Genomic DNA, 25,017 nt, shown 5'->3' with positions numbered 1-25,017 from the left:
TTTCGATCACGAATACATAACTCATTATTTATTAATCAACATTTTCGATTATCATCTATCAAAGGATTTTCAACTTGGATAGCAATTCCATAATTAATATCACCTAAACATACATATCAATCAATCATAATCGAAGTTCGATTATCTATCATATATCATCGTTGCAATAACTCATTATAAGCAGTAATGATATAAAAAAAATATTGTTCTTTCCTTGAAAATGTAATATGTAATAAGGTATCAACTGATCGATTAAAATAACCTTCCCATTTAAAAGACAGTGGGTGGTTATTTAAATTCCTGGGATCAAACTAAAACAAGACAAAATTGTCATTTTGTTCCCCGCCGCACGATATTCTTGTAACTGATAAGAGAAGAAATCTTTGATAAAATCTATCATATTCAACTTCAAAAATATTCATAACCAACATAGGAAAATAGAGTAATCATGTGTATATGTATTATAAATTTGAAACTGACATACTGTCTATCTATATACTAACATTTTTTGACACAAGATGGATCCATAGAATGTCAAAAGGAATTAAACGGGGGTGCTGATCTACGATGAAATGATGATTTCATGTGCGAGTTCTTCAAAGCTTCGGCATATTTTATCAGTTTTTTTTTGGTTGCGTTTTGAGCATCCTGATTCTCTAGAGAAAAGTCGTTGATATCTTCTGTTATCAAGTTGATTTGTCTGAATATACTCAAGGAGCTATCCTCACTGGTTCTTCGAGAAGAGTCGTGGCTTTCCCCGGTAACAATACTATTTTCACCTCGTGAATAGGATCTTTGTAGCTCTAGTGAAAGGCGAGAAGACTCCTCCCATGGAGTCTGCAACATCTTTGAGAATCCATCGGAAATGACTGAATGAGAGTCACTAGAGTATCTATCTAAAACATAATCTACAGGTATAGATGTCTGACTATGATGATCACCGTCTTTTCCTCGCAATACTTTCATCAACTTGGCAAAAAATTTCATTTTGCTCAAAGGGGTTGTCGTTTTTGCTGACATAGAATCATTGTGCTCCCCAGAATCTGTAAGTGAAGCATGGAAAGTTGACCACTGCTCAGGATCGAACTCAGACAAATCAGAACATTCATTACTTGCATATTCAAGAATGAGCTGTTTGGCTTTCTCTTCTGATTTCGGGCTCAATGTTTTGCTGAGATCCCTTGCAACTGTTTTACCTGGGAAAGGCCGGTAATTTCTCAATTCATAGCGCAAGCAAGCATTTATCCATCTGAGATAGACAAGCTCTTCGATGTCTGTGCATCGATCAGCTCTCACATGCTCGATTTCCTCAGACAAACTTTTATTTCGTTTTTGTAGACGCTGGTTCTCTTCTTTAAGCTCTTGTGCCTGATACAACAAAGATCCCATAATTCTTGCACAAAATACTCATAATCCATTTTTTATGAAAAGAATAATATATGTAGATTTACCTCTTCATTGTCTAATGCAGATGTGGCAAGCATTTGCAAGTACTCCAATTTTCGAGCCAATTCGGAATTTGCCATCTTCAAATCGTGATTGGACATCTTCACCGCCTCTAACTCCTCCGATTCATTCTCTTTCTGCCGATGCATTTCCATATCATTACAATTTTCAATGGCCCTTTTTTCCTCATCCTGAAGTTTCATCACTCTTTCTCGAAGGGATAAAATTTGCTCCTTATTCTGTTCGGCTTCAAATCTAAGTTTCTTCCTTAGAATCTGTATCTTAGTTTTTGCAGCTTCAAGCTCAGTTACCACTTTAGCATAATCAGCCACCTGCGCTTCTAATCTTCTGTTATCTGATAGCAAAGACTCGATCTTCATATTATTAAGTTTAGCCTCCATGTTGCTTACTCTTAGCTGGTTTTGGAGCTCCACGACAACAGTTTCTTGCTCTTTAAGACCGTAATACTCGAGCAACTGAATCTCCAAGTATCTCTCTCTTTCCTCAAGAATTTCAACCTGGTTCCTTAGACTATTAATCTCACTATTGTGTTCATCAGGTTCAGAACATTTGAATTCCTGAGGCGATTCTACATCAAGAACTTGAGTTCCAAGATTTTTCTCTGGAGGAATCGAACAGGCTGTGACATCTAAATCACATTCTGTAACAAGTTTGGTAAACTCTGGCAAGAGAAAGCCATATCTATCTCCACTGTATTCAACGCTCGGAGATAGATCGGTCAAAAAATTAATCTCCGCGACAGACGACTCCTGAAAGAAAAAAATAAATCAATTTGGTCCACTAGTATGAAAACATTTTACTCCGTGAATGAAAATTCATATGTGTTCCATCATCTCGGCTCTGCACGTTCATGCAAAAATTTAGAAGTTCATCACTAACCGGGAAAGCTATCACTGTAGTTGTCTTTCAAAAGTACACTGATTTTATTGACAAGTTTTGAGTAAGCACTAACAAAACCCACCGATCAAACCAATTTCTTTTCCTCAATGGAAAAAAATCTATACTACCAATCAAAGTTACTTGAAAATGAATACCCTTTCCAAAGCACAATCATCGGCACCGAACCCCTCGCTTTCCCTAATTGAATCAGACAGAATGATCTTATCTGCAAATCAAATTAATATGCCCCATGAAGAAAGAATAAAATCAGGAAACGAAACAAAAACAGAAATTTGAAGAAAATCTAACCTGGAGAAGGCAGTGGAGGTTTTAATTTAGAAGGCTTGATTCCTCTACTTCTAAAAAGGTATAAAGAATCCCACCAAGCGAAATAGCAAGACCCACTCCAAATTTCACAAGTACGGGTCTCAGAGCAAAGTCCCTTTTCTCCCCCGCCGCCATTTTCAGCGAAAAAAATCAATCTTTTCTCTTCATCATCGCCACCCTACAACTACAAAAAGAAAAAATACCTGAGAAAACCCATTTGCGTAAGCAAGAAATCTCGATTCTTGAACAGATATAGGACTTACAACAGTAAAGGGAATCGTTCTTCATACGGTGAATTTGCAGCAATAATCCATAAGCCAGAGAAGAAAACGAATCGGGAATGTATTTGAGTTTGAAATTGATAATAGCTGTAGCTTCACATTCAAATCAGCTGGACTGGATTTCTAAATAGTTGCGTATGAGCAATCTTCATATTTGCTTTAACATGGGTGGACCGACTATTTGCTTTTGAATACATATTTTTGCCACTTGTCAATGTTGTCATATTAAGCTTCATTTCCACGATTACAACATGTGCAATTTGACAATATAATTTTAAATTTATTTTCTCATCATTTTCTACTTCTTCAAATATTTGTTTGAGGTGTTTGAGCTTCCTACTCATTTCAATTTTACGAAAATATCATCAATATTTATAATTATTTTATGTACTTAAATACATATAACCCAAATATATGCAACTACACAAAGTTTACAGCTTATATATCATGTTTCAGATGATTTTTATATGACTCATCATGTTTTACTCTAATATATTGAACATTTTACTTTTTTGATCAGAGTGTAGCCGGGTTGTATCTGTCGGTTTTAGAGATTGCTCATCACAGCTCAACTACACGGTCACAACAACACTTAGCACAACATTGTTTGATTTCTTACCTCAGAGTGTATAGTAAAGTGGTTCAATTTGAAAATAATACATGAGAGGGGCAGCAAGACTTGGTCTTTTTATTCAAACATACAATTTATTAATACATAGTAACCTCATGTATAGGATTATTTAGAGGATGTGGAACTTGTTTAGCTAGCTATAGTAGCCAGAATTTGAACACACATATAATAAAGAAAACTATTGCAAATGTTTATTTAGAGGAAAAAAATGAAAATGTTGAATGATGTATTCATTTTCCTTGTGCCTTGGTATTTATAGAAGTCTTATAGATTTGAAATCTGATATCAAATCTTGTAAATTATTCTGCTAGTTGTGGCTGACGGAATCTTGTGAGTGGTGGTCCATTCAACCACATGTTAGTGGCTTTTCTTTATGGTTGTTGAGTGGTCCATATTCACTAATTGATAGAGTCATCTTTTAGTTGTGGTCCATCCTCCGCTAATGGAGTGGTTGGATCACATGCTTGCTATATATGTATAGAGGAATATTTTTCTTTTGTATGGTCCTCCAGAAATTTTTTTTAAGTGATCTCTCACCATTTGGTCATGTCTCTGCAATATGCTTTCGGTCTGTTCTTGGTCGAAAGCCTTTATCAGTTCTGGCTCTTTTTGGTTCGATCATTCTGGACAGATGTTTTCTGACTATCTTCTCATATGAGCCATGTTGCAGAATTTCTAATTATTTTCTTTGCTGCCCGGCAGCTTACTATTCTACGTACCGAAGATTTCTTTTCTTTTCAAATAGGTCATCTGCAAAACTTGTTGTTTTTTTTCCTGTCATAGTGTTTAACAGAAAAGATTCAGTTATAGAATTCTGATAGAGCTTAAATGGAAACATGACTTTGTTCATCTCGGTTAAAAAGACTCATAGACCTCATTCTCTTTCTGATAGAGATGTCATCTTCAATTAATGAAATAATAAGGGTTGTTTCTTCTAATGGATGATCTTTGATGAATTTCTGATATTTGTATCCAACTTCCTTAATTTGATAAAATGAAATGCTTCGTCACCTATTTTGTGCTGGTTCTGGTGTTGTACTGAAGAAGTATAACTTCAAAATATCTCATCTGAACAAATAAACATTGTGTGTCAATGTCTCATGTACTACTTTTTGAATCCATTAAGGTAATCATGATATTTCTAGGAAGCTGAGTGATATAGTATGAACTGAAGAAAGAGTGCCACTATTAATCAGATTTCATGTAATTCAAGGCTATACAGAGCTTGAGTATATTTATTTTTCTTCTTTGTGTCTTGGCTGTTAAAATAATATACCCCTATAAATTGTGTTTTAAATAAGGTATTCATTATTCTGACTATCTCACTGAGAGATTCTCTGGCCATGAGCAACTCTTTGGTTTCTACCAAAGTCATGTCCCATGCAATTTTAACATATCTCATAAGACTCATTTCTAAAAATTTAACGAATCATTATATGTTGAGATCAAGTGTTCCTACTACTATTCTATAACCGATGTCCAATCATCTATGTGATCTTCTCTGTTTTTGAAGTTTAGTACATCAAGGTTAAGAATAACCCCAAAAGGATGTATATGTTTTAAAACCGATTTCTCATAGGTTGTTTGATGCAAGGGAATTTGACTTCTCTTTGACCTGGTTTCCGCTATGTGTGCTTCTCCACCAACATGAAAATCTGTTTGGGGTCATCTCGTATTTGTATTATGAGATCTCATACTCTCCCTTCGTGGTTCATGAGAAGATGCCATGTCATTGCGGGTGGTCCACTCCCAATTGTATTCATCTTTAGATCTACGACCTGATATTTGCAAAAATTCTGCAAGGTTTTGGAAATCATCGAGACTTATACTTTCTAAAGTTTTCACAATATTAATATCTTTTTTGAGACATTTTAATTAGATTGATCGTTTCTCTTTGTGGGTTAAAGGTTTTGACATTACCTTGGCCGTCCTTTTTTAGTGTAAAAAGATCGCGCCTGCTTATTGAAGTCCTTTTAATAGAATTTTCTTGTTGTTCTAGAGTTTGGATTTTTGTTTGAATATCTTTTAGTGTTACACGAATTTCTTTTTGATCTATATGACAAGATGAAACACGATGAACCGACACCAGATATTTTTACTTACAACGTCAAGATTTCTAGCTTTGGTAGGTATGGAAAAGTCGATGAAGCGCTTAGAATATTTGAAGATCTTGAGACCAGTGATTACAAGCTTGATATTGTCACCAACAATCTTTCATTAATTGCCTCACAAAGAATGGAGATCTTGATGAAGCCCACATGAGATTCAAATAAATGCAAGAAAGGGGACTAAATCCTGATGTAGTCACGTATAGTATATTAATAGAATGTTTTGGTAAGTTTGATAAAGTTGAGATGACATATAGCATGTTGAACAAAATGCTTGCTGAAGGTTGTTGTCCAGATATTGTGACCTACAATATCTTACTTGATTGTCTTGAAAAGAGTGGGAGAACAGCAGAAGCGGTTAATATTTATGCAACGATCAAGGAACATGGTTTGACTCCAGATTCGATCACATATGCGATTCTTGAAAGATTGGAGAGTGGCTCACATAGAGTACATAGAATTCGAAGACAAAATGCGATTGCTGGTTGGGTTGTTATCCATTAAGGTGAGGAATGCATCTGACATTCAATGCAAGAAAAGAAGATCGTAGGTTGTTCAACTTCATTAGCTGAAAATGAATACTTGATTCATCTTTGTAGATGCTAGAGCCTGATAACTCCGCCATATTTGGGTGATATTGGATCTCATCACTTTGTTAGCATAAGGGCAGATTGAGATTATCTATCTGTTTTTGTAGAGGATCAGAATAGTAAGACTTGCTCCATCTTTGGTGAGCAGAATTGCTTTTACCAATACTAAATGACATTCCAAATATTGTTATTTACATAAAATTGTGGAACCGTACGAAAATAATTAGTTTACAGGACCTTTTAAACTATAAAATATAATATACACATATACATGCACATAATCTATGTTATATATTTATATTTAATCTTTTAATAGGAGAAAAGATTCTGCTTATATCAAATATGTAATGACAAAAATTATTGAATATTTTTTAAAATACATAGTTTATATATATAGATATATATATATATATATAAAGTATATTATATATCACATCTTTTATTTGCATATGATAGCTTAGTGATCTTCATAGCTACGACAGAAGATTGCAAAAAGATAAGCCACTGCTTAAAAACTGAGGTCACAATATCGGTGGTTCAGGATCATGAAGTGTACTTGGGCTTCCAACTTTTTCTTTGTGGAGTAAAAGGGTTCAGTTTAGCTGTTTGACAGAGAAAGTGGTTGAAAAATTAAAAGTTGGGAGAATAATTTTTTCTTTGAAGGTGGGAATGAGTTTCTCATAAAATCAATTCTCCAAGTGATCCCGGTGTATGCTATGTCATGTTTGCAAATACCAAGGTTATATCATGCGATGAAATAAAGAATGAGTGTGTTGACTTTTGGTGGGGAGTTGAGAATGACAGAAACGAATTCATTTGAAAAAATGGGATGAATTGTGCAAACCGAAATGCATGGGGAAGCATGGGCTTTAGGAAGCTTGAAATTTTCAACAAAACTTTGCTTGCAAAGCAAATATGGTGTGTCTGTGTGATAACCAATCTGAATTCTCTAAGTGCGTACGTGAGTCCTCAAATCAAGATATTCCAGACATAACGATTTTATGGAGACTACGTACATTGGGTCATAATTCATCCTATATATGGAGATCACGATTGTGGAGTAGGAAACTATTGAAAGAAGGGGCTTACTTAGAAGATTGGGAACAAAAGTTTGGTAAATATATATGTGTACCAAGTCTCCAAATCAATCTTGGAAAAATACTCTCCCATGAAGTTGATCAAACTTTGGTACATGCTTTAATTTCGAATAGGATCGAGTTGGGATATAAGCACCATAAATGACAATTTTCCACCCTTTGTGTCATCTGAAATCCTAGCGATTCCTTTACCACAGCATGAGCTTGGGAGAACAGTATTCGAGAAGGTGGCCATTTGCACTTGGGCAATATGGAAAAAAAGAAACAATTATGCCCACTCTGATTATGACAGAAGCTACAACACTGATATTGAATGGTGCAGAGTCTTTCTTGAAGAATTCCAGATGACTAACAATTTAAATTGAAGTGCAAAGGCTGGAATGCAGTAGTGATGGGGCGGTTTCCATATGGCATCCAAACCACGCGTATGGACGTAGATGCCTCTGTCAACCAACATTTGAATTTACATGTCATTGGAGGTGCTCTATGGGACCATCAAGGAAAACTGATTCTAGCTTTTCTCAGTGACACATGGAGAACTACTAGCTCTATGGGAAGGACTACAGATTTTGATTGAAAAGGGATTTCAAAATGTCCAAGCAACAACATATTGCAGACAATCACATCGCCACACGATGATTCGTGATGTATCTGCGGTTTGAAGAACTTTCAAGGAGTCTGACAATTACGACGTTTTTCATACCAAGAGATCAGCTAATGAAATCGCACATGCTCTTTCACTTTTTTTTTGTGTATGGGAAGTACACGAGGATTTGAATTCTTAATAAAATTTATAATTTTTCCTTTAAAAAAATATTTTAACAATATTGAAACATATTTCCCTGCATTAAATTTCTCGACACACGTATATATAAAGATTAAAGTACTGCATATAAATAGGTGTAATATGCTACAACTTAACATGTTGTATTTGGTACTAATAGGTGTAATATGCTACAACTTAACATGTTGTAATAGATGACCATGTCAACCAGTATGTAAAAACCAATCAAAGAACCCGCGAGTCGTCAGTTGACCCACTAAATAATTATTACATCATGAATAAATAAATAACTTTAAATTTTTAGCACTCTAAATGATAGAATTAAGAATAAAAAATTTAAACATCAATTATTACAACTCAATATCCCACACATATGATAACTTACATTAAACTATTAGGCAAACATGTAGGATGAATTTCTTTATCTTACTCCATATCATGTAAAAGATTACATTAAAATTTAAAACTAAAATAAATTGTGAGTTTTTTCTTATATAATAAAAATAGAGTTTTGATATAATAAACATTCATCAGATATTCAGATATCAATGCGTAGCCTTATAAATCTAATTTATAGATGTCATATTAACAATACTCAAATAAATGTACACAATGTGTGCTCACAAAATCAAATTTCTAAAAATATATTAATGTTTTTATGATAAGAGTGTAAAATGATATGATCATTTTGTAATTTAAAAAAATTAAGAATCACTTAAAATAAGTTTTTGTAAATGCTATCTAATTTTATGTGTTACGTGATGATATTGAGATATAATTATATAAGGCAAAATTTTGTGTGAGACGGTCTCGTGGGTCGTCCCTTATGAGACATATTCTTATTTGGGTTATCCATGAAAAATTATTACTTTTTATACTAAGAGTATTATTTTTTATTATGAATATCGGTAGGAAGGATTGACCCGTCTCATAGATAAATATTCGTGAAAACGTCTTATAAGAGACTTGTTCATTATATTATAATGCAAAATTTTATGTAATAAACATGGAAATAAAAAAAATACATTTTTTAAATAATAAACTTTCCCGTGTGAAATCGAACGCAACAAACGCGTTTCTCAATTTAAATTCAAACATAATTATAAGATAAATATAAATGTATAAAAACATTTATATAAAAAAATATCTAGTCTCACATCGCTGCCTAACATTCTTCATCTCCTTTAAACCACCGTCCCACTTCCCCCGAAAATCTCCTCCTCTCTCCCTCTCTCGCCTGTCCGGATTGGAGAATTCTAGGATTTTGTCGATCGTAGATCGTTAAATTCAGTATCTTGATTTCTCTTTTTAGGTTTAATTTGTTCGATTTTTTTAGGGTTTCTGCTATTGGTTTCGTACTCGGTCGATTTTAAAGTCTATAGATTTCGGGTTGAATCCCCGTGTCATTAGATCTAGAAACTTCAATTACTTGATTTTCCTGGTTCGATATCTCGGGTGTTTTCTCTTATATCGTACGCGATCGACTCTGAATTCTCTTACTCCGGGTTGTGATGTTACCTTGGCGGTCATTCTTTTTCTTCCTGCGTGGACTGTGAGTTTTGATTCTTTTAAGCGGCTCGAGTTTGAGCAAGTGTTTTATTTTTTTGGTGGAAGAATATAGTGGTTTCTTGGATTTTGTTTCCCTTGTTAGGTTTCAGTTTTTAATCTCCTTGCTTTAGTGTGTCCTTTTTATGTTTCTTCTTTTTCTCGACTTAGATTCGGGATAGAATTATATAAGGTTGAGGGTTAGTCTTAGTTAGAGTTTAGAGATATGGTTGGATCATATGGTTTAAACGATTCACCACCTGCGTTGCTGGAGCAAAAGCAGCCGCCTAAACAATGGGGAGTGACGAGACCTTTGTCTCACGCGGGACCGATCGAAGCTGATATTCAGAGAAACAGGGGGTTGGAGAAGGTTTGGTAGTTGATGCAGTTGCTTCAATCTTTTGTATCGAAAGCTCGAGTATATGTTTGTTTTCCTGGAATTTTCTGTTAATTTTCTCTATTTGTGGGCTTCAGTTTTTGGTGGATTCGGGACTGTTTGAGAGTGCAGAAGAAGCTTCCAAGAGGGAAATAGTTCTTGGTCGGCTTAAACAGGTATCCAGAGGTCCTTTTTTTTTTTTCCTTGGGCCTTAATTTTGGGTTTTGTTCATGGAGTTGTGTCCTGATACTGAGCAGGTAGACTTTACTCAAATGCTATGTACTAATAAATTATCTGAGAGAGTGACCACCTCCGCTTCATCCCCTAGATTTTAGTCTTCAAAGAAATTTTACTGAAAGGAGGAAATAGGGTAGTTGGAGGCATTGCTTTTTTTTTTTCCTTTCTTTTTTTGGTTTTGTTTTCCATCAGTGGCTTGTTCTTTATGTAAGTCTGTGAACGAAAGGCAAACTTGTATGTATGAGTGAGATGAGTCCTAATTTATTAACCTATCATCAGATTACTCAGATCCATGAGTGGGCACAGAATGTGAAAAATTTATTTGTGAGTGGCAGCCATCCATTTGTTTTGTTTGGAGACTATCTGAAATTGTTGTAACTATTTGTATAGCTATTGATAACTTTTTGAAATGTCAATATAGAATCTTAGAGGTGATTTTTTAAAGTTGCAATGAAATTAGATATTTATGCATTTTGTTATAGAATTGTGGAATAGTATATAACTGGTGTTCTGTTTTTGTGAATGCATATTTTGGTGATGATGAATGCATGTTTTCTTGCATGCTTGACAATAATGTATATCATTCTATAGTTTTATGTAATATTCATGGATTTTTTTTGTCAAACTGATACCCTTTTGCTCTTGATTCTCATACAGATTGTGAAAGACTGGGTGAAAGAACTTACTCGCTTGAGAGGATACACGGATCAAATGGTGGAAGATGCCAATGCTTTAATTTTTACTTTTGGTTCTTACAGACTCGGGGTGAGGAGTTTTATTTCCCTATTTTGACATTCCTCATCGATTTCGGGGTAAATTGAACTATAATTTCATCTGATGCGAGCTTTTTTTGGTTGGGTTCATGTCAAGAAATGCTCCGATAGTATGCTCATTTATAGAAAACAAATTATACGCGAGGGTTGGATTATTTTAATTTTTTTGTTGAATTTGCAGTTTTTTATCCCAGTATGAAGTTAAACATGTGGGTGCATTGATTTTGAGAGAATTTCTTCCAACACTGCTTCAATAGAACATATGAGAGACGAATATTTGCATTGTTATTTAATTTTTTTTTGTAAGAATCAAGCGTACCTTCGTGCTTTGTTTTCATCAATGTTATGTGACGGTTGTCTCAGAGGCTTTGTGAGTGTTCTTAGAGTTGGAAGATAGTATTCGTTGGATTCTTGTGCATGTTTTCCACTGTTTGTTTGTTGAATACTGCGGGTTATGCCTGCTGGAAGACGCTTCTCATGTTGTGAATAGGACAGCTGTTTTGCTATAAGAATATGCTATTTCAATTTGGGTCATGCCTTAGTTGAAGACTAGCGTGGACTCCGCTTCCTGCAGCTCATATCAGTCATATATCCGATGCTTTTCTCAGCTTTTAATTATTTTATACCTTTCACAGTTTTTTGGTGTGCTGCTTTCTTTTCAATTTTTTTAGTTCAGTCTACAGTTCTCTTTCTTTATTTTCGTTTTGAAGCTTTTAGTTTATGATAACTCATGTTTGGCCTATGTTGTTTCTGCAGGTGCATGGCCCTGGAGCTGACATCGATACTTTGTGTGTGGGGCCATCCTATGTTACTCGCGAGGTACGTATTTAATTCACACTTTATATTCTGGACCTGGTCTGTGTGGTTTAAATCTCTACTAATGGATTGTTGGCTTCCCAGGAGGATTTCTTTTACATACTCCATAACATTTTAGCTGACATGGAAGAGGTTACTGAACTTCAACCAGTACCCGATGCTCACGTCCCGGTTATGAAGTTCAAGTTTGATGGAATATCAATTGATCTTCTCTACGCAAGCATTTCTCTCTTGGTTGTTCCAGAGGTTACTGTCTTCAGAAATTAGCAACCCCAACCTTGTCAACTTCTTTTCTTGTCTATGTTATTTGCTGTTGATACAATTCTATCCGACCCGTTGCTCGTGTTTATCTGTTTTCTTGACAGTATTCAACTACTGGGTGTGATCAACTCTAATAACCTCCCTGCAACTTTTTATTCCCCGATCTATTTAGGAAGGCTTTTTCCGTCTTTCAAGTTTCAACTGATTAGTATGTATGTCAAGTGTTCATAAGTGACTTCTTGTTCTTAAGACTGAAAACAAAGGCATAGAAATATAATGAATCTGCGATTAAAATTAGTTGGGATGGTGTTGTGAACTTATGCACATGGAACGGCATTATCTCTGCACAACCTTAATAGTTTCCTTCTTTTTTCTGATTTGGTGTGCATGTGTTTGTTGCATAGAATGCCTAATGCTTTGTTAGACTTTGGATGTCCTTCACTTCATGCCATGCTCACAGGTCCCACTTATAATAGATTTGATATTTTAAGCAACATTTTTCGTACTTGACTATAATCTTCTACAGGATTTAGATATCTCAAATATATCTGTATTGCACAACATAGATGAACCCACTGTACGGAGTCTCAATGGCTGCCGTGTAGCAGATCAAATACTCAAGCTTGTTCCAAACATAGAGGTACTTACTTCTAGCATAATGACAGCCCTTTTACCCATTTGTGTATGTGTTCTGTTGTTTCTTATTGGCTTATATGATACCCATTATCTTGTACTTTTTAGAACTTCCGGACTACACTGCGGTGCCTTAAGTTCTGGGCTAAGAGGCGTGGTGTTTATTCAAATGTGAGTGGATTATTTGATTATTATCGATTTAATTCTATCCAGTATTTTTTTTGTGGATTACTTGGTTGAACTTTGGTTTTTCAGGTGACGGGGTTTCTAGGTGGCGTAAACTGGGCCCTACTTGTTGCTCGTTTGTGTCAATTTTACCCCAAAGCAAATCCCAGTATGCTCGTCTCTCGTTTTTTCAGAGTATATACACAGTGGCGTTGGCCGAATCCTGTACTGCTTTGTGAAATTGATGATGACGAACTTGGATTTTCTGTATGGGATCCTCGAAGGAATCATTGGGATCGAAATCATCTAATGCCTATTATAACCCCAGCATACCCTTGCATGAATTCTAGTTATAATGTTTCAGCTAGTACTCTCCGGGTTATGAATGAACAGTTCCAGTTTGGTAAAAAGATTTGTGAGGTAGATAGTGTTCAACCTGTTTAGTCATCCTTTTTAACAGCTTTTTGACAAGCATGACTGCTGGTTAAATATTTGCCGTTGATGGCAATTACAGGATATTGAGCTGAATAAATCACAATGGAGTACTTTATTTGAGCCATATTTATTCTTTGAAAGCTATAAGAACTACCTTCAGGTTGATATTGTGGCTGCTGATCTTGATGACTTACGTGCTTGGAGGGGCTGGGTAGAATCCCGTCTGAGACAGCTGACTTTAATGGTAATCTGTCTTTGGCAAAATGTTTTATATTACTGATTGAATTGATAATAATTTACTGTTTACTAGCTACACTTAGGGAGGTCTATGGGTGATCCTTGGCGTTACCCTCTTTATCTTATGGTTTTAACTTAACATGTGCAGATTGAGCGGGACACCTCTGGGAAATTACAATGCCATCCTTATCCACATGATTATGTGGATTCTTCTAAGCCATGTGCTCATTGTGCCTTTTTTACGGGTTTACAAAGAAAACAAGGAGAGGTGGTTCAAGAAGGTCAACAGTTTGATATTCGCAAGACTGTTGATGATTTTAGACATCAAATAAATTCTTACTTGTACTGGAAGCCCGGAATGGAAATATACGTTTCTCATATTCGTAGAAAGCAGATTCCCTCCTATGTGTTTACAGAGGGTTACAAAAGAAACCGACATATGAGACCCATGAGTCAGCAACAGGTTTGTAAGGTTTCATCTGAAGGTGATGAATCTTGCCAATCTCGATCTGCTGAAGGAGTCCTAAAACAGAAAAGGGAGTTTGATGAGTCAGATTTAGATGAGAATCGAAAGAAAAGATGCTCGATTAGCCCACAGAATAGAGAGTCAGTGTCTCCTGAACTTATTTGTACAAAAAGTGTGGGAACTCTGAAACAGCAGCCTTTGAGTCAGCAACAGGTTGGTGAGATATCATACGAAGGTTGTGAATCTTGCATGTCTGGATTTGCTGAAAGAGTCCTAAAACAGAATATAGAGGTTGACGAGTCCGAGTTGGAGGATAGTCTAAAGAAAAGACGGTCAATTTACTCTCAGAATCGAGGTTCGATGTCTCGAGAAATTAGTTTGAAAAGCACTGGTGCTTTGAATGAGAGAACCTCTGCAGAAGATAACCCAATAATTTCAAGGGCGACATGCTCTGGGTTAAATGGGAAGCAGCTTCAGTCTAATTATGAAGATGAAGAAGTTGATGCAAGCACGATAAAATCAAACCAGGGGATTTGCTGTGCTGAAAATTCTGAGGATGCATTCGTTTCCGTTTCCAGTACCTCTCACTCTGCATGTAGCGTTGATGGTAACTCAGAGACCAATAATCAAGGACCTTCAATGGATGCTTCGGACGAGGATAAGCGACGACTGATTCTGGATAATGGGCGTGAAGTTGGTGGTGCTTGTGTTTTGGGTGATGGAGTGCAGGAGGAGTTAGAGGTTTTGGATTTAAGTTCACTTTTCCCCACTTTCTATTCACATATATTGCACACCTTTCATTTTCTCTGTTTTTGTCATTACTTCCTGTGGCATGGGCTGAGCGATGTCCACAGCTTTATGAAGTATATATCTTGTTTATAGTTCACCTCACACTATTTAATGTTTTCCATTGCTTTTTGTTTTTGTGAAGCCTACTACCACCCTTGGAATGGTGCTCAAATCCGGAGATGGTGTTGTACCAGAACCGGTTCAGAAGAATGTGATGAGGCACGTCCAAAAAATTTCTTTGCTCTTGCCTCTTAATAGTCATTATCACCTTATTTGCTTTATTCTGCTTTGTCTTGGTTCCTTTTGCCATATTTGCAGCAGGCTAAGTCTAACTTCAACTGCCTGAATCGGCAACGTATCTTCGTAGGACTGAATGGCAGCAACTCAGGTAAGTGTATGGCATTCTATGCTGGCTTTCATAACAAAGTCGGCTAACTTAAGCAGCCAGCAATCTGTGTATAGTTTGAAGCTTCTAAAGCATGCTGTGGTGTGCAAGTTGTCTCTCTTCTATTCTCTGCTCTCGAAAGATTTTAATGAAACTAACCTTGTTAATCTCGGTTCGGGCTTGTGTTCATCAAGAAATGAGAAATGTTGGTCTGAAGTTTTGAACAAAGGTTCTTAATGTATCTTTTTATCAGACTCCAACTATGTATCTTTTTATCAGACTCCAACTTGAAACTTGTATAATACTATTATTACAGCCATCTTACCATTTATTTTATTTCTCGTTACTTTGATTGCCATAAATTATCAGTCCAAAAGAAGCGAAACCATTATCTCCATTAATGCATCTCGCCATAATAAGTAGACTGATGATTATAGTGAAATTAATTGTCGCGTACAATTATATATTAGAGGTCATAAATACAATAATTTAAAACACACGTTCTTAAGTACAAAGAATTCAGTTTCGATTATGTGGTCGTGGCATCCTTTCATTCTCTCTTATCTGCAGATCTAGCTATATAATAGTAATTGCATTGAAGTTTAGTTTTTCGAAGGACGGATTTAACAAAAAGAAAATAACAAAAAAATTAAACCACACTCGTGAGATTATACGATATAAAATGATTTTAAGAAAGCCCAATATATATGGCATTTATATTGTTTCTAATTTCTATAGCATCAAGAAAGCCCAATTTAACACAGTTCACTGAGCTCTTTTGGAGAGTTAGGCAAACTGACTACTTTCCTCCGTCCGAAACCATATAATTCACACAACACAGTCCCTCCATACCATTCCATTAAGCCGATGCGCCATGCGCCGAGTTCAACTTACACACTTTGTTTCCTCCACCTGCAAAGAACCAAAGATTAGTTGATAGACCAGGATTATTACTTATAAAAAGATTGATAAAGATCAATTTAAGATGTTAGGAGGAACTCACTAAAAAGGGTAGGGAGTTCAGAACTTTTCAAGACGCGCAGCCTCCTCACAGTTGATACTAACATGCTGCCAACATTTAAGAGACATCAAATTATCATAAAATTATTAAAATATTTAAGAAAATTGTTTAGCAGTTTCTGTGGACTTGTTACAGAGCACGAATGCAAAGAAGTCAAAATCAATAGAACTGGTAAAGTATAAGTGCTCGAAGGAGGTAAGTTGCTTACTGCCAAGGAACATCACCAACGAGCATCCTGTCACCTTCATTATCTTCGTAAACAAGAGTATATTCACCACTTCCATCCAATAAACCTCCGATAGCCCCTTTCCCTTCGTTTTCCTTGTTCTTGATTCCACCAGCACAAGTACCTCTTTGAACTACAAAGATGAATCAAGATCTTATTCACAGGGTAAGTTGCCCACGCACAGACCAATTACACTCTATAAGATATGTATAATCAAGAAAGCACAGGTTTAACAAGTCTGACTCAAGAACAAGTAATAGAGCAAACTAAGCAGAGATGTAGCTTCGAATACAACACCGGTTTCTCCCCCACAATTCTCGATGACAACATGAATTACCTGCCAGAAGACCTCTAAAGAGTTCATCGACTGCTATGGCAAGCTTTTCATAACTATCATATGCTTTTAAGTCCACTTTTCGTCCAATGGGAACACCGTCCATGTTGATCTTCACAAACGGGCTTTTCGGGCAATTTTTCATGTGTTTCTGGTCACTAAGTTTGGTTAAGCCAGCGGTTGGAGACTCGGCAGCTGGTTTGGAAGAACTGCCACTCACAAGATTCTTTCGAAATGATCGCAAAGGAGGCCATCCCACCACTGGAGCAGGTGCAGGAGCTGTCCTGAATTTGAAAACAAATTATATCAGGATGAAAAAAGACAATCTTAGCAAGTAAAACGGGTGGAGTGAAGTGTGCACCAAATTAACAAGCAGGCTCAATAGTTTTGCATAATTAGAGGGAATTTTCCGAAAATTTACCAAAAGAATTGCACCATCTAGCAAGTATGCAAAATAAAGGATCTCCTAATCAGGTTCAAATTTAGTTTAATGGAATATTAAATGTAACCACACCATAAATTGTCAAATCTTATATATGCATAATATAGTCCATTTTATTAATCTAAGTGAATGCAAATATCTTTCAAGGATTAGACCAAAGAGGCACGTTAAAAACACTTTTTCCAATAAAGAAATTAAAAAAAAATAAGAAACAGAGAAAAGAAGTAAAAACATCGTCCAGACAGCCATCGAGAAAGAAAACCATACGATGTTAAAATAGGAAAGAAACAAAGCTGGGAACCTTTTCTGAGCACTGTTGCTGTTATGAACAGCAGTATTTGCTGATGAAAATGCCTTCTGTTCTGCAAACTGCAAATCCACTGCTGCTCTAATGCCACAAGGCTGTGAGGATTCCTTCATGACAGTAACCGGGCCTTGAGAAGCTGATTGAAGATGAAGAAAAGAAGCCATATTTTGATGGTTCCATGGAGATTTCAAGACTGGATTTTGAGTAGACGGGTTATTTGCAAATTGACCAAAACACATATGGTCTCTTTCTTTGGAGTCTCCACTTGGTGGCCAAAGCCTTAACTCAAGCCTTTTCTCCTCTGAAAGTTCATGTTTCGTTTCTACCGCACTTTTCACAATCAACTCCTTCCCTTCGGGAACCATCAAATCCAGTAGCTGAGGACAACCCACGTCTTTTTTAGAAAACCCCTCCATATATTTTCAAGAAACACTGGGTAATGAAACTTTTCTCCGCCACAAGCGAGTATTTAACCAGAAATTTATTTTTATGAAAAAACCATTAAAAAGGTACACTTTAAGAAAAAGCTGCTAGATGTATGATGAGCAAGAACCTTAAAGACTACGTGTATAATAACAAGAAAGGTTGCACACATGAAATGCTATGAAAGCCCACACTTTTACAGTCATACACGCAGAATCAAAAGGACTTGGTAACCAACAAAGAACCCAGTAATCTTGAAGTTTAGGGAAGAATGATCATCTAGCGAAGCGCACAAGAAGACTGAAACTTTGTAACGCAGATATATACATAACCCTTTCCAAATAAACCCCAACAATCACAAAGGCAAATAGAGAGGGTGCTGTGCTATCTTGCTTTTAAAGGCTTTATTTGTTTGTCACGCCTATGTTGGCGCAGCGGGTTGTTCCTGTCTCCTTCCACCCTTGCATCTTTCTCTCTCACAACATATATAGTCACACTGAGACACACTTTCCCTTTAGCTTAAACATGGAGAGTAGATTTTTCCGTGTGTGTAGAAAATGATTAATCGATCATTTTTATTGTACCATAAAATATTAATAGATCTCATATTTTTAATAAGAACAGGAAAATGCAGGCAACCTACCCCGGTGAATACTTCAAGCTGTTTTTAATATGGGTTTGTTTGTTTGACGAAGCAAAGTCTACTGACCCGAACGTAATCTTCAATAGGATAGGACTCTCCGTCCATTCAAGAATATTGATTAACCTTAACTGATCAACTTTAAATTAACTATATACTAATTAGGTTAAGGCTACCAAAACCACCTTACCAAAAAAAAAATCTGAATATATTCTTATAAAAAATATTGACAAAATATTGACAAAATATATGAAAAAGAATATGATATTGTATTGTTGACCGCCTGCTGCTTTTTGCTTTGTCTTGCCGTCCACAAACCATTTATTCTCCCAAATGTCCAAACAAAGATACGAACACGACAGTAAAAGTCAAAACACTTTAGATCAACTCATCCAACGGTTGGTAAGGAGCCACGAGTTCATCTTTGACATTCATGTTAAATACGTTTTGTACGCCAAGAAAAGAATGACAACCTGACAAATTTTGTCTATATTACAAGGGAATGTTTGTTTTTGGTATGTTTACCTACTTTCCAAATTTTTATGAACTTCACATTTTTTTATTAAAAAAAATTGATAAAGATGAAAATTAGTTGTGAGTTTTGAGGTGACCTGGATTTCTCATTGACAAACGCTACTCTTTCCGATGAGATGTTGGACGTGTAATTTTTTTTTATATTTTATCATATTTAATAGATGAGTGATATTTTATCCACAATAGACAGATTCCATCAAATGTTTTGAGAAAATATTGCAGCCCACGCGTAATACGACAAACAACGATGTATCAGTAAAATTGTTAAACCTAGTCGGTCGACTCTTTCAACATTGGGGGTCACGTCACATGGATTTGGATCCTCTGCTCTGTTGAAAATATAACATCAAGTGTTGTGCACTTTTTACACGAAATGATCACATGATCAACTCGTATAAAAAATGCACATCACCAAATACTGCATTTTGAACACAACAGAATATCCAAATACACATGTATCTACCATCCAAATGGGGTGATAAATTCCTTGGAGAATCCAGACGGTCACGGATGGCTTCAGAGACACGAGCATCGTATCAAAAGAGCAATTTGGAAGGACGCGTCGATGTAATGATGCGACTTTAGACAATTTTGGATTGGTGAAAGTTAGATACATGGTTCGCCGGAACGACCGTGTTGCGACCGGAACGGCCGTTATAAAGTTCCGGGGTGGGTGGGTAGATGTCTTGTAGCGGCGTTTCGTATACCGAAAACAGCGATATAACGTTGGAAAACAGAGATGCAACGGTGGAACGGAACCGGAACGAAATTCGCGACCGTTTTGTCTTGTAGCGACGGTTTAATGTATGTAGCGACGGTTTAATGTAACCGTCGCCGATTTGATCGACGACGGTTTTAATAAAACCGTCGCTAATATAGAAACCATAGGGTGGAGATCAATTTTCTCAACTGAATCCCGAAGAAGAATATTTGTTTTCATCATCTATATGGCATGGTGTTGGACGTCATGGTCCCAAGTATAGATCTTCAAGTACAGCTGATAGTTCTACTGTGTATCGTGGATTCGAATACTATAATCGTCGTGACGAAACACTATTACAAAATCAGTCATCACATTCTAATGATCTTTCGTCATCTCAATCTAATCAATATCTCTATGGACAATCACGTCAATATCCAAATGTTCGAAATCAATTTAATCTACGAGATAGTGATGAAGAATATAACAATGATTTCGCTCGTCCGCGTCACTCTTCATGGTATTAGCTTTGGTATGTTATAATTTTTAGTGTGTATTTTTTATTGTGCTATTATTGTAAAATAGTTTTGTATTGATATATTAATTTGTAATAATTTCATATATTTTATTTTTTTAGTATGATGTAATTTATATTTAAATTTTTTTACCAATTTTTTGAATTTATTAATTTTTTTATACAACCGTTCCACAACAGTTCCGCAACATAACATTAGAACTGGAACGGTAGTTGTCGTTCCAAACACCGCAACCGTTCCGACGAACCATGGTTAGATACACCGCACTAATGTCATGTAAATATACTAAAATCTAATAAACTAAGCGGTTCAGGATCCGACCCACTTATTGAAATAGAATTTGATTCATTTGATTCGACCATGGCTCTTGCTATTGGATGTCACTTTCTACTTGGAAATTTATGAGTTTCTCGTACTTTTATTTTTCGATACAATATAGTAGGATTATATGTTCATATCAGTCGCTGTCTCTGAAGTCTGTAGAGCTTGGAAGGTTAGTATAGCATGGAATTATACAAAAGTTCATAGCTTTTTCTCACCCCATTTCTTCAATAACAAAGATAAAACGGAAGTAAGTAAATTCAAATTTTGTTAATATATTTGAGAGTTAACATCGATGAGCTTCTCGAGGTCATCAGCCTCTCATTATGGTGATTAGGGCCTATTTTGTATATGGGTATAGTAGGTTCAATTTTCAGCAATAGAGTCGACTATTCTCACACATAAAAAATTCGTGAGATGTAGTCTCAAAATTCTTTTTATGTGCTGTATGGAGTGAGAAATTGAGGTGGTGATAATTGAGTGCATTCAGTTTCCACTTGGGTAAATTTCCGGAATTATTTTCCAGGAAGTTTGGAAAACATGGATGGGTGCAGGCCGAATTCCGTGCAAGAAAGTTCTCAGACTCCCAACTCACAGGCTTTCCCTGAAGAAATGGGTTAGATGTTTTGATTCCTTGGTTAATCCTCAGTTTTCTCCTCTGCTGTCATTTATACTTTGTATGATGCCCTTCAAAGGGCACTCATTGAAACTTGTGTGCATGTATCTGATCCCAGAAAGAAAAGCTCGCATAGATGCTATTTGGCAGCAAATCAATAAAGGAGTTTCTGCAAAATCGATCAAGTCCATGATGGAAATGCATAGCTCAACCGTAAATAAGAGTTCTCGATACAATTCCTCCCAGACTTCATCAGCTGTAAGTAACTCCTGTAAACCTCCGTATCTTTCCATAAAGTGTGTGTTGTATGCTTAAATTTTTTACTTGCGACTGAAAGGTATGTAAAATGGATTTACTTTAAGGTTTAATGAGTTATCTAGGATTGGGATCAAAGAAAACACCATCCCCTGGCCAAGGAATCCCAGACAAGCCACGCAGCATCACTCAAAATGGTACCAGTGAGGATGCCAAAAGACACGCTGCGGCTGCTCTTGCAGCAGTTAAGGATGCTGCTGGGTTATCCACTGCTGGAAGGGGCAAAGTTGAGGTGTGTTTGTTTTTTAATTGTGAAAGGCTGTTTTTTCCACGAAATTTTCTATTGTTCTTTTATTGCTTTTTGTGTATACACTTGTATCTTAGTTTTCACTGTTCTATGATTCATTTCATTATTTTTATCTATAAATGAAAGGTAGGATTCCATGTCAAAACCAACAATTGTGGGGAAGAACTTAATTTTCAAGGAAAAGTTATGGAAAACAGAGAAAATAAATGTTTCCCTTCTGGTCGTGCTGTGGGAACTTGTAGGAGTAAAGAATTTTGTTTGTAAAGCTATTTGTTCAATTGCCCTTTCATTTTTCTAATCTTGAGCTAATCCAATGAGAACCTAAACTGAGCCTTTTTAATTCATAACTTTTTGGCGTACACCCTTTGTTGTGGTTTGTTCTATCAATACCCGAACCTTGAAATTGAAAATTCAGATGATGTTATGTTATTGTATTATTTTATTGAAAGGAATTCAGATTTTATTGTACTTGCTGTGGATTAGCTCATTTTCAAAAACCTGAAAATTCTTCGTTCCGTTTTTCATTGTCACATTCTCATTTCACATTTTATTAAATTCAGTAGTGTACTTTCAGGCATATACTTGCTCAATTTTATGTTCTCCGAAGGCTACAGAAGTTCGAGACTTTGCCGGTGAGGAAATCGAAGTAAAGAAACTTGTTGATGCTGCCTCAAAAGAGGCAGTTGATAAACGTAAGACTGCAGCAGGTGCTATTTCTGCTGTAGATGCCATTCTAGAACAGATAAAAAAGAAACCTAAACTAAGTGTTCTTGACAAGTCAAAGAAGGTTGGGGTGAGTTCAAGGACGACAATATAGGGATGGAGGACGAGCTAGATGCTTACAAAAAAGTTTGAATCAGTACCTAGACAAGGTTTCTTTCTTGCAGCGTACTGATTACAGAGAATTTGAGCGGGAAAGAGATGCCCGCCTTGCTGCGCAGGCCAAGAGAAAGGTAGGTATGCAGGATGATTGATAAGAGCACTCTGTTTCCAAAAAGTCTGACTGCTTGGTTCCATCAAAAGGGAAATGCAGGTCTGCAAGTGCTTGTTTGCGATGTTGATCCGAAGCATTTTTTTAGTAGGATTGACGGATATGGTAACTCATTGAGCGCAAGGATTCTTGGACACTGTAAAAGCTTTTTGTGGCTATTGTCCCGAAAAGCTTATTTTTGAGAGTTTCTTGAACTGAAAATGAGAGGTTAGGAAATTCACAGGTGTTGGATTTGATTGTTTGAATTAAAAATGCTGTTTGCTCAACCACCACCAACAGCTCCTGTCACATGCAGGTTAGATTATATAAGCTTCGCAAATGTTTGGATTTTAATTTCTTGGTTGTTAAATAGTTGATATTATGTAGCATTTTAGTTTTTCTTTGTTTCATTTTGAATTTGTTTCTTGAATTATTTCTTTTCTTATAGCTGTTAACCACTTAGATTTTACTTGTTTATCTCTTAATTAAGTATTGAATTTGATTGGAGGATAAGAGCTTAGTAGCCATATAATAAATCCCTGTCTCATTAAATATCTGGGTGATGGGAGCAAGAGTTTTTACACGTTATGAATATAATCCTGCAGATTCCTATCCATGGAGGACAAAAATCATTTTCCCTGTTGGATGTCAACTGCAACCATGTGGACAAAATTACCCGTAATTTCTCCAGTGGAGTTCTTGACAGAGCTTCTCCATTGGAATTCTTCAAGAGACGGCCTGCTTTGTGCTTCTACTCTAACTATGCTGCGAACAGCGAACAATGCAGCTCCATGGACATGATTAATAGGCCGGCAAGTCAGATTGGGTTAGGAAGCACAAAATTTTTGAAACATGGCAATTATCAAGTTGGAGCGATTGATGAATCACACATTTTAGGACCAAACAGAATGATATCTGTAGAGAGCTCGAGTAGCTTTGCTGAAGGTGATCAGCTCATGGAATTAACATAAAATGCCACCGTTGGAGGGAAAAAACTTCTTCTGTATTTGTTTAGCTATAAAAATCCAGTTTACTAAGATAGTTTTATATCGGAAACTCTGGTTCGAACAGAAGTTGAAGTGAATTTCAGAGTTCGAACTTCTATTTGCCAATGCAACTGACATATGTGAATTGTGCTGTGGACAGGTCCTTGCCGCTGCAGCTTATTCGTTATTTGGTAATATTTTCTTATTAGTTCTTGTTACTGGAACATACTTTACGAATTTGTATTCTATTATTAGCATAGATGAAGTAAAAATAATTCTACTGCTCTCTTTTTTACTCTTATATCAAACTGCCAGACCATACTCGGGAGAGTTGGTTCTTACCAGGACGCCGAAGACATTAAGGACTTCCGGTAAAAGCTTTACTTCATTACACATCAGTCAAGTCATGAAATAACATTGTGTTGCTGCCATATCTCGTAGGTTTCTGCTAACTCCAGCTAGACTTGGAGGTCAGACCATTTCTTGGGTTGCTGGCAAATTAGAAACGAACCGTAATGGGCTCCCTACATCACCATCATCATCCGACGTCCAAAGCAGGGTGTTGCAAGCTGCTGCAAAGCATGAATCGGGACCTGAAGAAACACAAGACATCTCCGATCACAGCTTCTGGCAACGTGGAGGTTAATGCATCTGAAGCATAGAAGTCAAGATTCACAAATTCATGAAGCTGGAGTGGAGCCCATTTGTGTTCTGCTTGTGTTAAATTATAGATGGTACTTGATGATTCAATATTAACTTTTTTTTGTAGAGTTTGTTCAAGATTATGAGAAAATCATGTAGTCTCATTTATCAATGGAGCTGGGAGAATCCGAAAAATGTTATATCTTTTCTTTGTATTAATTGTAACGACAATTAAATGTAAATTGCTTCTTTGGGCTCTTTGCCGCTGTTTGCTATGTTTTTAGTTCAAGAATGCCGAAAGTTGTCGTAAGAACTTAGATGGGAGCTCTCTCAGTGGGAGGAATATGGGTAGATATTAAATTTTTATTTTTATAGAAAACTTATAGGATTAATTTAAAAAAGAGACCTGGTCAAAATTTTTTTAAAAAAAATAACCCACGTGGGTTATTTTTTTAAAAAAAATTGTGGGTTATTT

The 25,017-nt window shown here is 36.1% G+C and overlaps 3 protein-coding genes and 1 pseudogene across 8 annotated transcripts; 2 read left to right on the top strand and 2 right to left on the bottom strand.

The window, feature by feature from the left end:
* Positions 1-408: 408 nt before the first annotated feature.
* Positions 409-7,615, bottom strand: LOC140821269 (uncharacterized). Its single transcript, XM_073181704.1, has 5 exons — positions 7,517-7,615; positions 2,656-2,851; positions 2,502-2,572; positions 1,452-2,216; positions 409-1,368 (listed from the first exon to the last, which is right to left on the bottom strand). The coding sequence occupies exons 1-5, from the start codon at positions 7,613-7,615 to the stop codon at positions 535-537; spliced, it is 1,965 nt and encodes a 654-aa protein (XP_073037805.1). The 3' UTR covers positions 409-534.
* Positions 7,616-9,312: 1,697 nt separating this feature from the next.
* LOC140821273 (nuclear poly(A) polymerase 4-like) lies at positions 9,313-15,634 on the top strand. 5 transcript variants are annotated; one of them, XM_073181712.1, is made up of 12 exons: positions 9,313-10,079; positions 10,184-10,261; positions 10,980-11,087; positions 11,852-11,914; positions 11,996-12,157; positions 12,699-12,812; positions 12,914-12,976; positions 13,061-13,390; positions 13,485-13,649; positions 13,791-14,849; positions 15,040-15,116; positions 15,219-15,634. In XM_073181712.1, exons 1-12 carry the CDS (start codon positions 9,936-9,938, stop codon positions 15,241-15,243), a joined length of 2,388 nt encoding a protein of 795 aa, XP_073037813.1. In that variant the 5' UTR covers positions 9,313-9,935; the 3' UTR covers positions 15,244-15,634. The 5 variants fall into 5 exon arrangements, 3 of the variants coding, with proteins under 3 accessions (XP_073037813.1, XP_073037812.1, XP_073037811.1); XM_073181711.1 differs by having other exon boundaries at positions 15,216-15,634; XR_012115689.1 differs by having other exon boundaries at positions 13,791-15,116.
* Positions 15,635-15,940: 306 nt separating this feature from the next.
* Positions 15,941-18,767, bottom strand: LOC140821275 (auxin-responsive protein IAA26-like). 2 transcript variants are annotated; one of them, XM_073181715.1, is made up of 6 exons: positions 18,166-18,767; positions 17,607-18,044; positions 16,867-17,147; positions 16,512-16,662; positions 16,286-16,350; positions 15,941-16,194 (listed from the first exon to the last, which is right to left on the bottom strand). In XM_073181715.1, exons 2-6 carry the CDS (start codon positions 18,026-18,028, stop codon positions 16,142-16,144), a joined length of 972 nt encoding a protein of 323 aa, XP_073037816.1. In that variant the 5' UTR covers positions 18,029-18,044; positions 18,166-18,767; the 3' UTR covers positions 15,941-16,141. The 2 variants fall into 2 exon arrangements, with proteins under 2 accessions (XP_073037816.1, XP_073037814.1); XM_073181713.1 differs by having other exon boundaries at positions 15,943-16,194; positions 17,607-18,763.
* A 2,430-nt stretch (positions 18,768-21,197) lies between these two features.
* LOC140821274 (uncharacterized) lies at positions 21,198-24,151 on the top strand (annotated as a pseudogene).
* Positions 24,152-25,017: the final 866 nt, after the last annotated feature.

Source organism: Primulina eburnea, unplaced genomic scaffold (genome assembly GCF_022965805.1).
Source record: "Primulina eburnea isolate SZY01 unplaced genomic scaffold, ASM2296580v1 ctg502_ERROPOS157194, whole genome shotgun sequence".
NCBI classification, from domain to species: Eukaryota; Viridiplantae; Streptophyta; class Magnoliopsida; order Lamiales; family Gesneriaceae; genus Primulina; species Primulina eburnea.
The sequence above is the reverse complement of the archived record's forward strand: the minus strand, read 5'-3'. Positions and strand labels throughout refer to the sequence as shown.